This window comes from Nerophis lumbriciformis, linkage group LG13 (assembly GCF_033978685.3).
Source record: "Nerophis lumbriciformis linkage group LG13, RoL_Nlum_v2.1, whole genome shotgun sequence".
NCBI classification, from domain to species: domain Eukaryota; kingdom Metazoa; phylum Chordata; class Actinopteri; order Syngnathiformes; family Syngnathidae; genus Nerophis; species Nerophis lumbriciformis.
The window spans coordinates 33827195-33847002 of record NC_084560.2 but is presented as its reverse complement, the minus strand read 5'-3'; the positions used below and the strand labels follow the sequence as shown (position 1 = coordinate 33847002).

At 41.4% G+C, this 19808-nt stretch overlaps 1 protein-coding gene across 1 annotated transcript in view; it reads right to left on the bottom strand.

Moving 5' to 3' along the window:
* Positions 1 to 5245: 5245 nt before the first annotated feature.
* The window catches only part of LOC133613433 (protein ITPRID2-like), a 50145-nt gene continuing 35582 nt past the window's right edge, over positions 5246 to 19808 (bottom strand). The window contains exons 12-19 of the mRNA XM_061970971.2: positions 16581 to 16660; positions 15136 to 16524; positions 15021 to 15068; positions 10954 to 11078; positions 10653 to 10767; positions 7259 to 7324; positions 6884 to 7177; positions 5246 to 6814 (exon numbers count right to left, since the gene is read on the bottom strand). Of these exons, the coding sequence (XP_061826955.2) occupies positions 6728 to 6814; positions 6884 to 7177; positions 7259 to 7324; positions 10653 to 10767; positions 10954 to 11078; positions 15021 to 15068; positions 15136 to 16524; positions 16581 to 16660 (2204 nt within the window). The 3' untranslated portion in view covers positions 5246 to 6727. The remainder of the gene's footprint in view (positions 6815 to 6883; positions 7178 to 7258; positions 7325 to 10652; positions 10768 to 10953; positions 11079 to 15020; positions 15069 to 15135; positions 16525 to 16580; positions 16661 to 19808) is intronic.

Below are 19808 nucleotides of genomic sequence, written 5' to 3'. Positions count from 1 at the left end.
CCGGATTTCACAATAATTGTAGAGCTTTCGAGGTTTTTTTTTGTATCGGACACTACTACTTATTAGGGCCCTAGCAGTGAAACGGGGGCGACGCAGAGCACCGCCAGGGTCCTTTTGAAATTGCTCTGTTTTTCTTCCATACGTTTGGACGCCGTTTTAAGGCCCTAGACATGCACGAAAAGGTGCAGTTGCGTCTGGTATGTCGAAACATTTTATATTTTTGGGGTCTCAAAAATGAAATTTCAAAATTGTCTCACTAGCGCCACCTTTAAAATCAGAAAAATATTAGCCCCTCCTTCCAGTTTCACGCATGGACATGAAAATCGCAGGAAACTTCTCTCATGACGTCTATCTCATACCTGAACACAAGCAGGAAGTCGGTCATATTGAGTTTGAGTTTGAGTTTATTTCGAACATGCAAGCTATATACAACATGATACATTACAATTTCCAGTTTTTCTTTTCAACATGTTCGAAAAGGAGTAGGAAGAAGCAGAGCTTATTTAATCCTATCAATCAATCAATCAATCTTTATTTATATAGCCCTAAATCACAAGTGTCTCAAAGGGCTGCACAAGCCACAACGACATCCTCGGTACAAAGCCCACATACGGGCAAGGAAAAACTCACCCCAGTGGGACGTCGATGTGAATGACTATGAGAAACCTTGGAGAGGACCGCATATGTGGGTAACCCCCCCCCTCTAGGGGAGACCGAAAGCAATGGATGTCGAGTGGGTCTGACATAATATTGTGAGAGTCCAGTCCATAGTGGATCCAACATAATAGTAAGAGTCCAGTCCATAGTGGGGCCAGCAGGACACCATCCCGAGCGGAGACGGGTCAGCAGCGCAGAGATGTTCCCAGCCGATGCACAGGCGAGCGGTCCACCCCGGGTCCCGACTCTGGACAGCCAGCACTTCATCCATGGCCACCGGACCTGTGCCCCCCCTCAAAGAAAAGGGGAGCAGAGGAGAAAAGAAAAGAAACGGCAGATCAACTGGTCTAACAGGGGGGCTATTTAAAGGCTAGAGTATACAAATGAGTTTTAAGATGGGACTTAAATGCTTCTACTGAGGTAGCATCTCTAACTGTTACCGGGAGGGCATTCCATAGTACTGGAGCCCGAATAGAAAACGCTCTATAGCCCGCAGACTTTTTTTGGGCTCTGGGAATCACTAATAAGCCGGAGTTCTTTGAACGCAGATTTCTTGCCGGGACATATGGTACAATGCAATCGACAAGATAGGACGGAGCTAGACCGTGTAGTATTTTATACGTAAGTAGTAAAACCTTAAAGTCACATCTTAAGTGCACAGGAAGCCAGTGCAGGTGAGCCAGTATAGGCGTAATATGATCAAACTTTCTTGTTCTTGTCAAAAGTCTAGCAGCCGCATTTTGTACCAACTGTAATTTTTTAATGCTAGACATAGGGAGACCCGACAATAATACGTTACAGTAGTCGAGACGAGACGTAACGAACGCATGAATAATGATCTCAGCGTCGCCAGTGGATAAAATAGAACGAATTTTAGCGATATTACGGAGATGAAAGAAGGCCGTTTTAGTAACACTCTTAATGTGTGATTCAAACGAGAGAGTTGGGTCGAAGATAATACCCAGATTCTTTACTGATTCGCCTTGTGTAATTGTTTGGTTGTCAAATGTTAAGGTGGTATTATTAAATAAATGTCGGTGTTTAGCAGGACCGATAATCAGCATTTCCGTTTTCTTGGCGTTGAGTTGCAAGAAGTTAGCGGACATCCATTGTTTAATTTCATTAAGACACGCCTCCAGCTGACTACAATCCGGCGTGTTGGTCAGCTTTAGGGGCATGTAGAGTTGGGTGTCATCAGCATAACAATGAAAGCTAACACCGTATTTGCGTATGATGTCGCCTAGCGGCAGCATGTAAATACTAGAGAGTGCAGGGCCAAGAACCGAACCCTGAGGGACTCCGCACGTTACCTTAACATAGTCCGAGGTCACATTATTATGGGAGACGCATTGCATCCTGTCAGTAAGATAAGAGTTAAACCACGACAAAGCTAAGTCTGACATACCAATACGTGTTTTGATGCGCTCTAATAAAATATTATGATCGACGGTATCGAAAGCAGCGCTAAGATCAAGAAGCAGCAACATAGATGACGCATCAGAATCCATCGTTAGCAGTAGATCATTAGTCATTTTTGCGAGGGCTGTCTCCGTAGAGTGATTTGCCCTGAAACCGGATTGAAAAGGTTCACAGAGATTGTTAGACACTAAGTGTTCATTTAGCTACTGTGCGACAATTTTTTCGAGGATTTTCGAAATAAAGGGAAGGTGGGACACCGGTCGGTAGTTTACCATGAGGTCAGGATCAAGGTTAGGTCTTTTGAGCAGAGGATGAAGAACCGCTTTCTTGAATGCTAGGGGAACAGTGCCAGAGGAAAGTGATACGTTTATAATATTTAGCACTGATGGACCTAATAATACAAAAAGCTCCTTGATAAGTTTCCCAGGAAGTGGGTCAAGTAAACATGTTGTTTGTTTTATCCCACTTACACGCTGTAATAGTTCCTCTAATGTTATTTCATCAAAAAGAGAGAGACTATTTTGTATTGCAGTATCCGTCGTAGATACAGTTGTATCTGTGTTCATAGAACCCAGTTGTAGCTGGGATGCGTTGTCTTTAATCTCCTTTCTAATGAGTTCAATTTTCTTATTAAAGAAATTCATAAAGTCATCTGCCGAGTGGGTGGAGCTATTGGGAGGAGTCCCTTGTTGGGTTAGCGATGCTACTGTACTAAACAAAAATGTAGGGTCGTTTTTGTTGAGGCGGATGAGATTTGAGTAATATTTAGCTTTAGCTAAGGTAAGCATGCGTTTATACGATATTAAACTATCACTCCATGCTTGATGGAAAACCTCAAGCTTTGTCGCGCGCCATTTGCGTTCCAACTTTCTACATGATAATTTATGAGCTCTGGTTTCCTCTGTAAACCATGGGGTGCGCCTTTTAGGGGCCCTTTTTTGTTTTAGCGGTGCTATACTATCAATGGTTTTGCGCAGGGCATTGTCAAAGTTGTTAGTGAGGTTATCAATAGAGCCGACATAATTTGGGAATGGTGCCATTACCCCTTTTCTTTTACATAACAGTTCCATCCAACAATCCATCCTATTTGGGTCCCACATCAACCTTAAGAAAGTCAGTGACTTCACTATAAAAGTGGGTGACATTGTTATCACCAGGAAAGATGAGGTCACCTACCCAGGTTCCTAGAGGCTAATCTTTCCTGTGATAAAATGGCAACAAAGGTAATCAAAAAGGTCAACCAACAAACGAGATTTCTCTATAGAATCTACTCTCTGGTCAACAAAAGCACCATGAAAATTCTAGCGGGAACTCTCATTCAAACCTTTTTCGATTACGCATGCACCTCCTGGTACCCTAGCACCTCCAAAACCTTCAAATCTCGACTCCAAACATCCCAGAACAAGCTAGTCAGGTTACTTCTAGACCTCCACCCCAGATCACACCTCACTCCTACCCACTTCTCCAAAGTGGGCTGGCTCAGGGTGGAGGACAGAGTAAAACAACTTGCACATATTTATAAACTTTAATCATTATATTGCATCATATTATTCTGGTCCTATATTTGAGTTATTTCCAGCATTTCCTCCGTGGCTGAGTCTCACATGGGCTCCTCGGTCCCTGGCTGTGGGCCCAGGTCAGAGTCATCATGCGGCTCCTTAAGATAAGTCTTTTCTCACCTGGTTCCTCCGTGCTCAGCCACACAGTGCGTCCGGAAAGTATTTCCCCACATTTTGTTGTTACATTCTTATTCCAAAATTGAATTAATTTAGCTTTGTCCTCAAAATTCAAAACACTGGGGGCGGCGTGGCGCAGTGGAAGAGTGGCCGTGCACGACCCGAGGGTCCCTGGTTCAATCCCCACCTAGTACCAACCTCGTCATGTCCGTTGTGTCCTGAGCAAGACACTTCACCCTTGCTCCTGATGGGTGCTGGTTAGCGCCTTGCATGGCAGCTCCCTCCATCAGTGTGTGAATGTGTGTGTGAATGGGTAAATGTGGAAGTAGTGTCAAAGCGCTTTGAGTACCTTGAAGGTAGAAAAGCGCTATACAAGTACAACCCATTTATTTATTATTTATCATTTAATACATCATAATGACAATGTTATTAGTTGTTGACATTTTTGCAAAAAAAAATAAAAAATCACATGTACAAAGGTATTGAGACCCTTTACTCAATACTTTGTAGATGCACCTTTGGCAGCAATTACAGCCTCAAGTCTTTTTGAACACAATACCACAAGCTTGGCACACCTATCTTGGGGCAGTTTGGCCCATTCCTCTTTGCAGCACCTCCCAAGCTCCATCGGGTTGGATGGGAAGCGTTGGTTTTCATTCAGGATGTCTCTGTACATTGTTACATTCGTCTTTCCCTCTACCCTGACTAGTCTCCCAGTTCCTGCCGCTGAAAAGCACCCCCACAGCATGATGCTGCCACCCCCATGCTTCACTGTAAGGATGGTAGTGGCCTGGTGATGTTTCCTCCAAACAGGACACCTGGCATTCTCATCTTATCTAATTGATCTTCATGGCAAAGGCTGTGAATACTTACGTGCATGTGATTTATTAGTTTTTTATTTCAATACATTTGCAAAAAATTCTAAAAAAAATAAATAATTCACATTGGCATTATGGGGTTTTGTGTGCAGAATTTTAAGGATTTTCAGAATTTATTCCATGGAAAAAGTGAAATGTCTGTTTTATATGACTCGTGTGTGTGGTGGAGGGAAATGGGGTCACTGACTGTTTGAGATTATGTCATGGAAGCCCTATTATATAAATGAAAAGTGCTATAGAAATAAAGTTTGATTTGATTTAAAATGTTAAAGTATTTGTTCTACAAAACAGGAGGTAAGTACAAACAATTTCTAAAATGGTCTCATGCTATTATCCACCTGACGGGTATCGAAACCGAAAGGTAACCAGCTGTGTGTCATGACACCGTTTAAGTAGAAAAAAATCATATATTGATCTATTTTCATTTCTGGATTTGAGATCTTCTCCTAAATGAATGTTTTTACTGCGCTGATTTGACACTTTTAACCTGGTCGTACATGTTGGAATGACAATAAAACATCCATCTATCGTACATGTGTGTGAGTGCGACAATGACAAAACAAAAAGGACAATTGTAAGGCGGTCTCTTCCTCTAATGACACACAAACAAGTCCGTTATAATGAAAATAAATACATCTTTATTCTTCTTCTCTGTCGCCCTACCCACATCGGCGCAGCATCAGTACGAAACACACACGGTCGTTAAAAGGCAAGTGGGAAACGACACACACACACATACACACAACAAGCTGGACACAAGAGGGCGCCATATTCCATTGGATGATTGCAATAATGCACAAAATGCCTTCGACAGAACATTAATAATCCCATTCAAAATGTTTTTAGTCGATAAGTGGGACTGACCAGTTATAGTCCTTTTACAAATGCTAACAACATAGCCGAGGCCCCTCACTAGCCTCACCCTTTAATATCGTCGTCGCCGTGACAACATCCGCACACCCTCACGTGACCTCGCCACTCCAACGTTTTCATCGGTTACAACCGCCGCCTTCTGAGACGTAACTGATGAATTTATTCTAACTGGTGTAACGGCATCTACGTTCTTCAGCTCCACGTTTATTTTCACAAACACCGTTTTGGTACGCTACGCTTTCCGAATGATTTTTCAAAACGTCGCCCGTCTCGGCGCTATTACGGCCAAACTAGTACGTTTCAAATTGAGAGTCCAGACAAACGGATCCCACGCGGCTAAAAGGTTAGCTCGTGACGTAGTCGCGGCTGGCTAACAGCTAATGCTAACTGTGTAGTTTGTTATTCGACATGTTACTTTTATCACGTAAAAACAAACAAAAACATGGGAGGCACATCTGACCAAACGCGTGTGGGATGGAATGTAAACACTTAAGGAGCACAGAGCGCCACAATGCAGCATTTGTTGTTTTGTTGTGCAGTGATGTAAAGTTTTTACACTATTCAATCTTTTTGGGGTCCAAACTTTGTTAGCATCAAAACATCAAAAAAAAAAAAAAAGAGGCCATTTTCATATTTTCTCAAAAAAAAAAAAAAAGAAAAAAAAAAAGTGATTTATAAAACTATAAACGTGTTCATTTATATAATTATAAGTCCTCTCATTTTTATGTTTTTACAATTTGATGCGAGCCCCTCCCCCCAAAAAAGAACAAGCTGCAAATGTCCCACTTTGCATATTATTATTATTTTAATTATTTGTACCAAAAAGTCAATGTATCTCCTTCTAAATAGTTTTGTTATATTATATTTTTAGAATAAAAAAAACTATTTGGCCCCCTTGTTTAGTGATGGTCTAGGTCTTCCTGGCAGCGATTGTAAAACTGTGGCACGGCCATAAATCACCCCATTAACTATTTAAACACAGTGTTACTGTTCAAACTGGCCACAGATATACTTGTTCAATAAAACTTGTTTTTAATGACTACTTGGGTCTACTGTGTTGTCATGTTAGGGCGGTACTTGGAGAGGTTTCAGGTGAAAAGGAGACTGGCCCACATGTACAGTAAACGGGGTGTGTGTATCCCATGCAGTGTTAGACATTCAGTGTGGCGGCCCGTCTAGGCGGCTCTTACAGTGATACAGACAAGACAGTGGTGGCGCCCGCGGCTACATTGGCGACCGGCGTGGCGATATGGCGGCCATCAGCTCGTTGTAGATCTCCCGTCGGACCTCCTGGGCCACGCTCTCCCGGATCTGGCGGACAAATAGCGGGCTGAGCGGATGTACTTGATTGACGGTTCGATATCGGTCCACCTGGCTCACCTCTCTGATGAGGTCCTGCAGAGTCTCCCCCTTGAGGCCTGCTGGCCCCGACTCTTCCTCCTCCTCCCCCCGTGGTGCCTCACTCCCCTCCTCTACCACCCCCTGTCGGTTGGGCCGGGGAGGCGGGGCGGGGGTGATGTTGATGGAAGCCCGGAACACGCCCGGAGGCTGGTCGGCGCCCTGGCTCCGTGCGTGACTGGTGGGCGGCGAGGAAGTTGGCACGGAGGCGGTGTCGTCGTCGTCATAGCTGAGCTGCGACTGGAGGAGGCGCTGCTCTCTGAGGAGATCTGACACCTGTGCACACACCTTCATGATGGCCTTGTTACAAAGTGTGTGTGTGTGTGTGTGTGTGTGTGTGTGTGTGTGTATACTGACCGGCTCCATTGCTCTCAGTGCGGACGTCGTACACAAATTGTCAATACTGCTGTTGCCATGGAGACCCTGACAATGAATAGAAATGTGACGTTACTTCCTGGTTAGATTAGCACAATTATTGTTGTTCTGCGTCATTATTATAAGGCAGGGGTGGGCAAACTACGGCCTGTGGGTCCCTTTAATCCGGCCCGCCAAATATTACAACAGAATTGAGCAATTGCCATAACTATTGCTGCAACAAAACTGACAGCAGACTTTGACAAACTGGCAAAAAAAGGCTGATCAAGACACTGCTGCCACTAAAAGAGGATGTTAACCCTTTAATACCGTTTGTGAGTTTCTTTGATGTTCTGATATGATATTGTTGAAAATAGATGTGACTGAAACGTCAGCTAAAATAGTCTGTCTGCGTTAGCACTTATAATAACAATATCACCCATATTTGGTTCATTTTTAGGTCACGACATGTAAATGGAATATTGTTGGCGCTTTCTGGATGTTTTTAGAGAGTATAATGAGAGGACCCTCCATCTGTTGACTCAATTGTTAGATACCGTATTTTTCGGACTATAAGTTGCAGTTTTTTTCATAGTTTGGCCGGGGGTGCGACTTATACTCAGGAGCGATTTATGTGTGAAATTATTAACACATTACCGTAAAATATCAAATTATATTATTTAGCTCATTCATATAAGAGACTAGACGTATAAGATTTCATGGGATTTAGCGATTAGGAGTGACAGATTGTTTGGTAAACGTATAGCATGTTCTATATGTTATAGTTATTTGAATGACTCTTACCATAATATGTTACGTTAACATACCAGGCACGTTCTCAGTTGGTTATTTATGCCTCATATAACGTACCACTTATTTAGCCTGTTGTTCACTATTCTTTATTTATTTTGAATTGCCTTTCAAATGTCTATTCTTGGTGTTGGGTTTTATCAAATACATTTTCCCAAAAAATGCGACTTAAACTCCAGTGCGACTTATATATGTTTTTTTCCTTCTTTACTATGCATTTTCGGCCAGTGCGACTTATACTCCGGAGCGACTTATACTCCAAAAAATACGGTATTTATTTACCATTTAGAATGCATAAAAAAGCCAAGCGTATGTGTTCTTGTCTTACATAGGGATTGTGAATGATAAACACCACATCTCTTTACAATGTTTGCGTATTTCCAGTATAACTGACCTAATAATATGGTCCGAGTGCAGAAGTGTTACTACCGTGACGTACAATCTATGGAAATTACCGGAGATATTCAGGGCGGAATATTCAAAATGGCCGACTGAATTTGTGGCATTCTGTGACATTTTAGACGGTATTTTCACATACTTTGCTGATTGATTGAATGAATGAATTGTAAGTATATGAATTCACAAAATGGTTAAACGAACTAAATACACCAGAAGCCTCTCTATTGTAAACTCATTGAAAGCATTAAATTGATCCTTCTGGAGCCGCAAGTCGTTGAACTTTTATTTACCCATCTTCTGCAAGTCATTCGGCTTTGCTGTGGGCTTTCGTTAAGTTTTCTCTGCTGCTATGCTAAGCTGTGACAACACATGCACGCACGGCACACTAGATAGTGCGCGATTCATTCTGACCGGGCAGCACAGGTAGCCTACTTTAGTTCCATTTTGTAATTACATTATAGCGTCTTCAAAAATCGAAACATTTGAAAAGCAAGACTGAAGTTTACGCATGTTTTAACTAAAAGTAACGTTAAAAGATTAAGACCTTTCAAAATCGTACTTAAAAACCTTTAGGGATTTTAGGAGAATTTTAGTCATTTTAAAGCCTTAAGTTTAAATTGTTAATTAATTAAGACTTTTAAAAACATTTTTAAAGACCCCCTGGGTCCTGCTTTAAGAAAAATAGGACAACAAATGTAAAAAAAGAGCAAAATCAGCACAAAGTGCTGCTGCCCCGCAAGAACATTTTGAAAATCAAGACTAGATTTTCTGCAATTTGGTTCATTTCTATACTATTTTTTACTTTTAGAATTATTCTCCAAACCCATCCCTCTCTATTTCTATCACACTATTAACAACAAAACTGTCTCCAGAGTGCTGCACATAAAAAAGAAATAATACAAAGTAATGAAAATTACAAGCATTTAAAATTAAACAAGTAAAAAAATAAAATAATAATAGTATAAAATAATAAAAATAAAATAGAATAACACAATAAAATAAATCAATATAATATAATAAAACAATAAAAGATTCAGAGGACCACAAGCCGAATTAAAAGCCAGAGAATAAAAGTGGGTTTTAAGACCAGACTTCAAACATTCTGACATGAAGGAGCAGAACATTCTACAGTTTAGGGCCCACAACAGAGAAGGCCCTGTATCCCCTAGTTTTAAGCCTCGTTTTAGGCCCCACAAGTTGGAACTGGTCCTCGGACCTCAACGCGCGAGCTGGAGCATACATTTAGAAGAGGTCCGTGATGTACTTTGGGGCCAGTCCATTCAAAGCTTTAAAAACAAACATTTTAAAATCTATTCTAAAATCAACAGGAAGCCAATGCAGAGAAGCAAGAAACGGGGACATGTCCTCTTTTTTTTTCGTTTTCCCTTAAAAGTCCTGCCGCAGAGTTCTGGACTAACTGCAACGTGACCGTGCATCTCTTTTGGCTTACATGTCATGTACCACAAATTTTGTAGTAGACAATTTACTTTCATTATTATTATGTCATGTCAAATGTTATAACATGCATTCAAAGAACTCTTTCTAAGATGAGTGACTTAAAACGCCTTTGTCTCCAGCATGTAATGGCCTTCTCACTGGGCTCTCTAAACCAGCGGTACATCAAAAATGCTGCTGCTCGAGCCCTGACTAGAACCAGGAAATACAACCATATTATTCCAGTGCTTAGGTGACTGCTTCCTGTAGCTCAGGGAATAGACTTAAAAACTGCTCTCCTTGTGTACAAGTCGTTCCATATAGACATATGAACCAAATCCATCTCTGAGAACCTCAGGGTGGGGTCTCCTGCTGACATGTTACAACCATATGAACTATCTCCAGCTCTGAGAACCTCAGGGAGGGGTCTCCTGCTGATGCCCAGAGTCGAGACCAAACACAGTAAGACTGTGTTTCAGTTTTATGCTCCTAAATTCTGGAATAGTCTTTCTGGAGATGTGAGACAGGCGTCAACATTGCCAATGTGAATATAACAACTGAAAGTATTTCATCTACAGTATTTGACTGATTTTAATTCATTATGATGATTGTATTTGAATTGCCTTGTGTACGAACTGTGCTCTAGAAAAACAATGGCCTTGCATTACATAGGGTCAGTTCTTTTAATCGCGGTATCGACAACGGTGGACTGTCACAGCTAAAATTGTGTTACCATGACAACCCTGGTGTTTACCTTGCTTGGCCCATCTTGCGTCAGCTCCATCACTTTGTCCTCCAGCTGTTGCTCCAGCTCCAACAGTTCGTCTCTGACTGCGGACCTCAGAGATTGAAGCTGCTCCACCTCCAGCCTACACAGGATAATAGTCTCAAATTTAGCATGTTAGCCTGATGCTGCTAACGCTACAGTAACAGAGTAAGTAACTTTTATTTGCATAGCAGCCACAAAGTGTTCCATAATACAGTTTAAGTACCGGTATTAAAAATGACAAAAATTATAATTAAAAGCCTGAACAAATAAAATAGTCCTGGCTCACCTGTCACCTGGACTCAGGTGTTTGTAGACCGCGGCTTGCTGTCGAATGATTGAGAGCTCCAGGTCCATCATTTGTGTGCGGAACAAGCTGAGACTGCGCCTCTTCTGCTGGAGCTCGGCCAGGGACTGGAAGGTAGAAAAATCCTTTATACAGAACATGTGAGGTAATATTGTTATTACTAGTGACGATACTGAAGGAGTGATACTGTCCCTCAATGTGTGTGTCACTTTAAGAAAAGACATGTGACCGATACAGCTATTTTTTGGTTTGTGTACTATTTGCCTCATTGACCAGAGTTGCGTGTTACACTGGAAAAACTCACAATCTCACCGAGTATACATTTCCAATTTCTAGTCCAAATATCTAAACAACTTAATGCAAGTCCCAATCCCCTGAATAGTCATTTTTCAGTAGCCACGTGTACATGGACAACATTTGTTTAATCTGATCATCATTGGGATTGGAATATTCCTGTGTACATGGACCCTGAAAAAAAAGATCTGATTATGAAGTGGATTTTCATGCATCACACCTGAAATCAGAATACTTTACTTTGACATGTGCAGAACCTAACAAACGGAAAGGTGTGTTATTATTTGTGCTATGGCGCCATCTATTGGACAAGTTTGCTCACTGCAGGTGCTGACAAAGCAGTAAACTTCCACTGTAAACAAACATGACTTTGTGCATTTCTGCTTGTCTGACGTATTTATTTACCATTTATTCATTTAGTTCACTACCTTTGTTTTACCTCTCTTTTTGAAATGGAGCCTCCGTACTTTTTACATTGTGATTATGTACGGATTGCGGCGCGTCTTTAGGTTACGACATTCTGTGTATGTATTTGAGGCTAGCAGTTAGCACTTGGAGTAGCTGCAAGGTCATGAATAAAACAGCTCGTTAAGACGACAACAGGATCCCTTCTTTTATTGTTACATCGACACATGACACTCCATCCTTTTGTTTTTGCTAGTCTCATTTTAAAGCAGCAAACTCAAGAGTATATAATAAGTATATGTGTACATGTTGAATGGAGGAGACAGCAGCAAGAAAATCCAGCATTCCGAGACCATTAAATTTAGTCCCCCTCCACCACCAAAGTATAGCTGACATCACATAATGTGATCATTTCAACCCAAATTTTGGAGGAAGAATTTAAATGCGCTCCAATCCAAATGACTATCGAAATAAACCACCCGTCTGGATCTTAACGAAATTTTGATCCGAACGTGTGTGATGGGGTCAGAATATTCCGAATGGCGTGTGTACATGAAGCATTTTTACTGCGGTTAGTAATCCGATTAAATGTGCCCTTGTGCACATAGCTCATGACATAGAAGAACTTGTTTTTAGGCAATTGATCTTCTGAGGAAAAAAATACTACTTTTGAGCATCACAAGTTTGTTATAAGACACAAAACATCACAAAACTAGTAAGTTTAGCTAAAAACATGTTTTGATTGCTAATTTCCCTTTTAAGTTTTTAAAGCTTATAATGTCATATGTCAAGAAATCTTAGTTAGTTTCAGTTTATTTGGAACATGCATACAATACTATTGCAGTGTCATGCATCAGATATTTCCATTTCAACTCATTACAACACGTACGAAAAAGAGCAGGAAGAAGTTAGCTTATACCCGTTTTCATATCATAGCAGTTTCATCCCATTTTTTTATTCTCGGTTTGTAACAGAACAGTGAATAAATAAATGTGTAAATAATGAATATACAATAAATACAGAAACAAATATTATATACTTATACAATCATACAATAATTTAAGTTCTCATAAATAAATGGTTAAGTAATTTATGGTTCACCTAGGAAATAAGATAGTTTTTTTTTTAAAGGTTTGAGATGTTTATCATAATTCTTCTTCTTTGTATACACTTGTAGTTTAAACAGTTTCTTAAACTGAATCATATTGGTGCTTTGTTTGATTTCCTTGCTTAATCCATTCCATAATTTAATTCCAAATGCTGATATGCTAAAGGTCTTAAATCAAGGGTCTCAAACTAATTTTAGCACAGGGGCCGCATGGAGGAATATCTATTCCGACGCGGGGAAAAAAACCAGCACATTTTTATACTTAGCAAACTGATCTTGCGGGCCGGATTAAACCTGCCGTAGGTTTGACACCCCTGTTTTAAGTGTTGTACCTGCATACCAATGTTTTAATTAAATTCTTGGCTAGCAGGTTATGGTGTACATCAGGGGTCCTCAAGTACAAATCTTGAAGGTCCACAAATGTTTTTTTTTAAACAGGCTGGGTCCGTTTATTATCGGTCAAGCTTATATACTAGCAGGAGGTAAGTAGTTTAACATTTTCTTAAAATTAACAAAAATAAAATAAATATCCAATAAAATACATGAAATATTTTCTTTGAAACAAAAATAAATAAGAACTTTGAAAAAATGTGTCCTCTGCATTTGACCCATCCCTTGATCACCCCCTGGGAGGTGAGGGGAGCAGTGGGCAGCAGTGGCGCTGCGCCCGGGAATCATTTTTGGTGATTTAACCCCCAATTCCAAGCCTTGATGCTGAGTGCCAAGCAGGGAAGAATGCTGGTATGAGCTTTTAAACATAACCCATTAACTGCTACCAATCAAATGGTGAATAAGATACTCTTTAGGGTTCATATGTTTGTAAATCTGACTGTGATGAAGTCAGTGCCTCACCAGCCATCAACCTCACCGCACGTTACTGCTCTGTTGTTATTTGTTGTTGTGTCATAGATTTAACAAAAATGTTGCTTGATGTTTCATATGACTTTTTCAGCCTCGTGATTTCTTTTTTTCTTAGCTCTGAATCATGAGGAAATGTCTCTTCAAATTCGCGGTGCTCTTTCAGATAGTGACGTTTCAGATTTTCACTTTTCACCAGAGCAACAGTACTGTTGCATATTAGACACATTGGTCTGGTACTTGCAGTAGGTAGGATGAAAACATATTGCTCTGTCCATTCTTCCTTGAAACGTCGGTTTTCCCTGTCCACCTTTCTTTTACCAGCCTGAGCCAACTTGGAGCATGCCATTGTGATTTGATTCACATTCGGTGACTGACGAGTGAACAGTTAGCGAAGTAGCGATACGAGACAAAGGTTCCATGCACTGTGCACTGCACATGTGTATGACCCAGGTGGTAACAGCCTATCAGCGCGTCGTTGTGATCGAGATGACAACCCATACCCCGGAATTAGCCAATCAGAGTGGCGTTCTCTCGCTCTCTCTCGCTCTCTCTGAGAGTGAGAGAGAGAGAGAGAGAGAGAGAGAGACAGAGAGAGAGAGAGGGACGGAGTGAGTGAGACACGAGAAGTGTAAACGAAACGTGGAGATATTTGACTAAAAACAACGAAGAACGTTGACTTGCGCTAGCGATAACTCACAGATGAATACAATTATTATATTTTTTTATAATAATTATAATTATAATAAAAAAATTTTAAAAAAATTAAAACATTTTTTTTATTTTTTATTTTTATTTTTTAACTATAATTCGTGCTGGGTCCGGACGGACACGTCGCTGGGTCCGGACATGGACCGCGGTCCGCCTGTTGAGGATCACTGGTGTACATCATTTTAGATGTTTGCAAATGCACCAAGTCAATATTTGTGATTCAATAAATAAAGTGTTTGTATGTGCTCTATATCCAACATGATGTATTATTATAATTGACCTTACTAAGATCATTTTGACATGTTGCATTGGCAAATCTTTTTTTTTTTTTTTTTTTAAGAGGGGCATTTTTTCCAGAGCACATATTTCTTTCTGCACAGCTGTGCATTAAAAAAAAAAAAAAAAAACTTATCAGATTTCCTTTATTTATTTATTTATTTTTTCCATTTTAGGAATAAAAATTTAATTTCCCCTCCGGGGATTAATAAAGTATTTCTGATTCAGAAATCAGTAAATTTTTAAAAAATATTTAAACTTGAAATATTTAGGATACTAACAAACTATATTATTTGCCAGTCAAATGATTGATTTTTTGAATCCAGCAGATGGTACATGCAGGTAGTGAGTGTGCCATTCACTCACTGTGACTATTATTACTATTAAAGTTGAATACCTGCTGGCAGGACGCTTTGTGCTCAGTGGACAAGTCAGAAGTGTGGTCCTGGTTGTAGACAAGGGAGATGTTAGGACAGTAATTGTGGTGGTTATGAAGACACAATGACAATGACCTGGTTCAGACGCTGGACTGTCCCTCGGATGTCATGGAGAACTCTCCTCAGCTGCATCTCCGTACTGGACAAGACATGACTGGAGCCTGGAGAAAAGACAGGGTGGGGGCCCAGACCCGGGCCTGGAGGGGCGCTCCCCCGACGCAGGGTGTGGTCCTGGTTGATGTCGTACCCATGGTAACCAAGGTAGGGCGGGGTGTGAGGGGCGGAGTGGTACAGTGGATAACTGTTGGGATGGAAAGGGTGCATTGTGGGAGCGCCTGGGTGAAGGTTCCACAGGCTGGTGTAGTGGGGGGGCGTGGCCATGGCAGGCAGCGGCAGGTTGCCGTGCTGGGGGGGCGTGGCCACGGAGGGCTGAGGGTGGAGGCTGGGCATGCTGGAATGGAGGTGGTGCTGGAGGTTTGGAAGGCTGGCGTAGGGATGGAAGGGCGTAGGGTACAAGAAGGAGTTGACCGGGGGGGCGGAGAGCGGGGCCACATATCTCGGGTTGGGAGTGGGACTTGGACTCGGTGAAATGAACATGACCGGTCCGGGACTGAAGCTCTGCCGGCTCTGATCGGGCGCTACGCCAAACTGTTCCTGATTGGACGAGAGATCTGGGACGCTTTGGGTGATCCAGGGTGGGGCACCACCCCTGTCTGGCCAGTCCAGTTGAGGACTGGCACATCTGAGGGAACACGAGGAGTGGACATGGCGGGTCGGGGCGGAGTCTTCCGTGAGAAGCCCTGATTGGTCGCTGGACTTGGAGGAGTGGTTAATGAGCAGAGTGGAGATACAGGTGGACGAGGCAGCGTCGCTAGGGGGCTCCTGGATGTAGCGGAAGGCGTAGCGGGGCTGGCTGAAAGACGTCTGTCCCCGGCCAAACTCGATCTTGACGGACGACACCACCTTGGCGGGCGAGAGCAGTGAGGTGGGGAGGGAGGACGACCTCTGCAGGGGGAGGCCTCCTCTTTGCCGCCTCCTATTGGGAGCGAGACAATTCTCGCCGAGCCGCTGCTTGGCCCGACTCAGCGCACCGAGAACAGGAGAGTTGGGAGTGGGGAGACTGAAGGAAGGTCCTGTACTCACTGCACTGTCTTCCTGCTCCGGACTTGGTTCCGGCTCCAAGTTGTTCCCGCCCTGCCCTGCGTATTGGGTCTCATCCAGCGCACAGTCCTTGGGAAGCTGGTGGGCTGTGTACTGTGGGACCGGCTCGGAATTTCCGTCACGCTCGTCCGCTTCCTGGGAACTCCCAGCAGCGTCAACCGCACTATCTGGCTCCGCCTCCTCCGTGTGGCGGTCTGGCAGGAGGAAGGCAGGTTTGTCCAGAGCGACGGGCGTGGAGACGTCTTGTGAAGGGTGCGATGTGACCGTGGTCTCACTGTCACAGCTGTCACTGCTCTCCTGCACCTGCAGCAGTCAGTAGTCAATGCAAACACTACAACTTTAAAGGCGCACCCACGCACCTTGAGGTTGCCCGAGTCCACGGACGGCTCCTCAGCGAAGCCGCTGCTGTCGGAATGCTGGCTGGCTGTCCTCAGCAGGTCTGTGGGAAAGACAATGTTATGACCGTTGCTGCTTTTCACCAGCAGGGGTCAGTGTTGCGATGTGTATGAGCGGAAAGGGAGCAACTGCATGTCTCAATTCTCACTTCTACTAAAACATATGCAAACTTGGCAAAGCTGCTCCATTAAATGTGTGCATGGTGAATTGCGCCTCTTAAAGGGGAACTGCACTTTTTTTTGCCTATCGTTCACAATCCTGAGAGAAATAAGAAGACAAAAGTTTTTGGGTTTTATGCATTAAAAGATGAAAAATCGGCTCGTTATTGGTAGCTAGCAATGCAGCTAATGTTAGCAATCCCTTCTACCTCTAAATCACTTTAAAAATGCATTCAAAAACTGTCAACAATACTTCATTTACGTTCAGTAACCTGTATAATAACCAAACTGTACAACATTGTTATTGTAAGAGTGAACACTGAGGAACTCTTTTTCTAACGTAGTAACACATTGGTATGCTACGGTATTAGCCGTAAAAGATAGCTACGGAAAGAGATTAGCTAGTTTCTTTGTTTGTACACAGCTATCTCGACAGCGTGTATACTGTAGTTGTAATAACACACATGGCGTGTTGCGTGTATCATGATCGATACTAAAGAGTGACACACTCGATGAATTGTTGTGCGTTTGGTCCAGCTGGCCGGGCATTTTTCTCCAGTTTATTTGGGTAAACCCTCCATTTATGTCGCAATAGCTTGGCTTGAAGTTCTACATTTTACAGCTTCGAGTCACGCCAACCTCACCCTCTCGGGTTCCGTCTGCTCTGATGTCTCAATCTTCCTTCGTGCTTGCTTCTAGAAGCAGCAGTATACTCAGCTTCAAAAATATAAGGTTGTGAATCCTCATTTGTACAAAAATAGTCGTCTTCAGTGTCTGTTTCCAAGTCTGCCATGATTAGAACACACACTCGTGTTTGTTTCCGGAAGTAGGAACACACATTTGTTGCCAGAAGTCGGAATTTTGCTGCTATAAAAATGGAAATCGATGCGCAGAAGAAATCAGTCCCGGACGGCTGATTAAAATGATCAAAATATGGTAAATATTGTACATATTACATATTGTTATGAAGGTGTTTGTTATTACATTATATATATACTTGCAGTGTGTATACTGTACATATTACATTTTGTTATGAAGGTGTCTGTTAGTACATTATATATATACACGGTATTTGCAGTGTGCACATTGTAAATATTACATATTGTTATGAAGGTGTCTGTTACTACATTATATATATACTTGCAGTGTGTATATTGTACACATTACACATTGTTATGAAGGTTACTACATTTTATATATATATATATATATATATATATATATATATATATATATATATATACACTTGCAGTGTGTATATTGTACATATTACATATTGTTATGAAGGTGTCTGTTACTACATTATATATATATATATATATATATATAATTGGTGTGTATATTGTACATATTACATATTGTTATGAAAGTGTCTGTTACTACATTATATATATACTTGCAGTGTGTATACAAAACTTATTACATATTGTAATGAAAGTGTCTGTTACTACATTATATATATACTTGCAGTGTGTGTATAAAACATTACATATTGTTATGAAGGTGTCTGTTCGTACATTATATATATAACTGCAGTGTGTATATTGTACATATTACATATTGTTATGAAGGTGTCTTACTACATTATATATATACTTGCAGTGTGTATATAAAACTTTGATGGAGGGTTTTGAAGGCTACAAACATCTTTCGAGCGTATTTTTATCATCTTTAAAATCGTAAAAAATAAAAGACGTGTGTTCTTGTCTTTCATAATGATTGTTAACGATAGGCAAAATTCCCAAAAAAGTGCAGTTCCCCTTTAAGGGGCTGATTAAAATGAATTCAATTGAAGTGTTTTGGTGTCTTTTGGCGTATATTTTTCAAGTTTCTCATTGTTTTTATGTAGTAAATACATTACTATAATATATCTCCTGCATGAAAAGATATCTTTCATTATGCAGTTTTTTGTCTTTGAATCAATCCAGATGCAAGAACGCGCTGGTGATGCGATCACAGCCTGGCGCACAGAATCAAGTGTCTGTGTGCGTATGTTTCTGGAGTCTAGATTGCGATTCAGAAAAGGTGTTAGAGATGTGTGCTGCTGTTTCAACACAGGGCACACAGGTAAGAGGAGCATGATAACATGAATGTGCAGAAAATGGTAAAAGCCCCTGTAAGCATGCAAAATCCTCATTTGAATAAGGCGGTCTGCACCACTTTTCAATTGCGCACACAGTCTTAGTAGATCACAGGCAACACGCCCACTCATTGTACACGCTACTTTGTTTAACGTGTGGTATTTGGATCTGAGTAAATTGGGCTTCTAGTCGTTAAAAGACTGCATATTGTCGCTTAAGGCTGGAATATACTCTCGCGACTGCATCTTGTTTGATTTATAGTTCTTCTGCCAGACTTGTAATTCTCTTCCAAAACACTAAGGGGCAGTGTCTCCAGAAGGAGCAACTGCAGCTATTATTGACTAGATACTTTGTGCAGAGGGACGTCAACCACAGATCCACAACATCAACACTGGAACTAATCATTCACAATCATCAGTTTACTTGGAACGGACGTTTTACTTTCGTGCAGATGGACGACTAGCTATTATTATCTGCAAAGCTATTAGGCCATTCAGGACATAGGGCAAGAGAGATCCAACATGTAAACTGTTAAATAACTATTGTAAGTTAACCACATGCTGGTGTTAATCTGAATGGACGTGTTCAGAGTTCACAAATGTTTGTAAATATACCATTGGCGGGCAATGAGAAGTATTGCATGTGAGAGACAAAGACGTGTGTGCACGAGAAAGAATATGTGTCGGAAATAAACCTGTCAGCACAAGATTGGCAATATAACTTAAAAAGAGTGCCGTACTTCGTGACTTCTTCTCGGCGCAAAAACAACACAATCAGTAATTATTTTTAGAGCGCACCGAGATATTAAGTACACAAGATCAGTTGTCATGCAATTGTTAAATCACTGTTGTTACATTTCATACAATAATTGGTGCATTTCAAGCACTACGCAACGCGAGCGTATATTCCAGCTTTTAATGTCAGTGTCGAACACACAACGAGCATGTACTTA